Genomic DNA, 1,819 nt, shown 5'->3' with positions numbered 1-1,819 from the left:
ACAGCCAGATTATTAATGACCAACAGCCAGATTATTAACGACCGACAGCCAGATTATTACCCACACACACACGGACTCAATATAATTGAAATTAAATAGAAATGAATTATTGAAATCATCGTCAACTAATCTACTAATCAATTAATAATTCACTGCAGCATCCAGACTCATTTTCTGGACAATTACACTGAAAGCAGAAACTAAACCAAAACTTAGAGTTTAGCTGCAGATTCATCTTTTGCTGGAAATGATCAGGATTCACTAAAATAACTTATTAACCTTTAGGCAATAAAATATTATTTTTATTTAATATAGAAATTGATTTGCATCTTTTTATGTATTTTTAATATTGTATAAAAAAGAAGGCTGAAGACGTTAAATGAAAAACCTGCACTGTGCCTTTTTTACCTGATTAATCAGTTAGATGTCAGAATAATCGATTAATATAATAATCAATAGTTGGAGCCGAACGCTGATGAAAGGAAGCAGAAAACAGACGAAGGTTAAAGAAGCAGGTGAGTTTTATCAGGAAATATTCATGTTCACTAAAAATAAAACGAAAACCTCAGAAAGGTTGTAGTTTTACCTCTGGATGTAACCATGGCAACCAGCATCCTCAGCCAATCAGATCAGATTTCATTTCCTCTCTGCCTTAATCTAGACACCAAACCATTAGAGTTCACCTGGTCAGAACTGAATCCAGGTAACTCCGAGGCTGACCTCTGACCTCTGAAGCTTCAGAGCGAACAGCTGGAGCTGAACTCACCTGGAGGCTGCAGGGCCCCCTGCTGCTCCTCCAGCCCGGCTGCAGAGCCCCCCAGTGGCGCGGGGTCCGCCGGCGGGACGCACGGCTGCAGGTTCCGGTCCTCCCCGCTGAGTTCACGGAGCCTCCGGGTCCAGAAGCTCCCAGAAGCCATGACAGAAACGGATTAATCCTGAGATGGAAGAGACTTCCTGAAGTTCCAGAGGTAAAGCTGGAGGTGCAGCTGGGCCAATCAGAAGGGCCTAGTCAAAGCCCTGAGGTGGAAACTGAGGTCCTAAAAGTGAAAAGAATCTTGAGAGCGGAGGAAGGTTTCCTTCATTGTTGGTCTGGTCCAGATGGAGAGGCTCCTGCAGACTGAGGAGGAGCATGAGGAGGAAGAGCGCCGCAGTGCAGGATGGGACTTTCCTCCTCCTGAAAAGATGAAGTTCAGATTTCAGCCGGTCAGAGTGACGCAGAGGCAGGAACCGCACCGCAAACACAGCGCTAAATCCGCAAACACACCGCGGCAGCGCCTGCAGTCCCGACTCCACGCTGGTCCGCAGACTGGCAGCCCGCTCTGATGTCAGAGAGTCCCTCCTCCTGTCTGCGGGAACACCGGCGGCTCGGGGCGGGACGGCTGCAGCATCTCACTTCATCCCGCAGCTGAAGGGTTGGAGCTGCGGGGTCGGGAGGAAATGCGGGGAAAGCCGCTTCCTGTGAGTCCGCAGCGGCTCGGATTTTAGGAATAAATCCATTAAATGTAAAGATGGAGGATCGGAAACGCTGCGGATTGGACCAGAACCGCAGAGGCTCCGGGAAAGTACGCACCTGATGACGCAACAACTGCGTCATCAGGTGGGTACTTTCATCCTGAATCTGCAGAAAGAAGAGAGGAGGAAGAGGAGGAGACTTCCGCTTCAGGAGGAAGGATTTCCATCTGACAGCTGGAAATCAGACTGAACCCATTCTGGAGGTTTTCAGCTGGAACCAGAACCAGAACCAGAACCAGAACAGAACTGGAACCAGAACCAGAACCAGAACCAGAACCAGAACAGAACTGGAACCAGAACCAGAACC

At 48.2% G+C, this 1,819-nt stretch overlaps 1 protein-coding gene across 1 annotated transcript in view; it reads right to left on the bottom strand.

The window, feature by feature from the left end:
• Positions 1-1,567, bottom strand: part of LOC103149961 (phosphatidylinositol 3-kinase regulatory subunit gamma) — a 62,128-nt gene extending 60,561 nt beyond the window's left edge. Inside the window, exon 1 of the mRNA XM_016680398.1 lies at positions 767-1,567. Coding sequence (XP_016535884.1) covers positions 767-917 — 151 coding nt within the window. The 5' untranslated portion in view covers positions 918-1,567. The remainder of the gene's footprint in view (positions 1-766) is intronic.
• Positions 1,568-1,819: the final 252 nt, after the last annotated feature.

This window comes from Poecilia formosa, unplaced genomic scaffold, assembly GCF_000485575.1.
Source record: "Poecilia formosa unplaced genomic scaffold, Poecilia_formosa-5.1.2 Scaffold240, whole genome shotgun sequence".
Lineage (NCBI taxonomy): Eukaryota > Metazoa > Chordata > Actinopteri > Cyprinodontiformes > Poeciliidae > Poecilia > Poecilia formosa.
The sequence above is the reverse complement of the archived record's forward strand: the minus strand, read 5'-3'. Positions and strand labels throughout refer to the sequence as shown.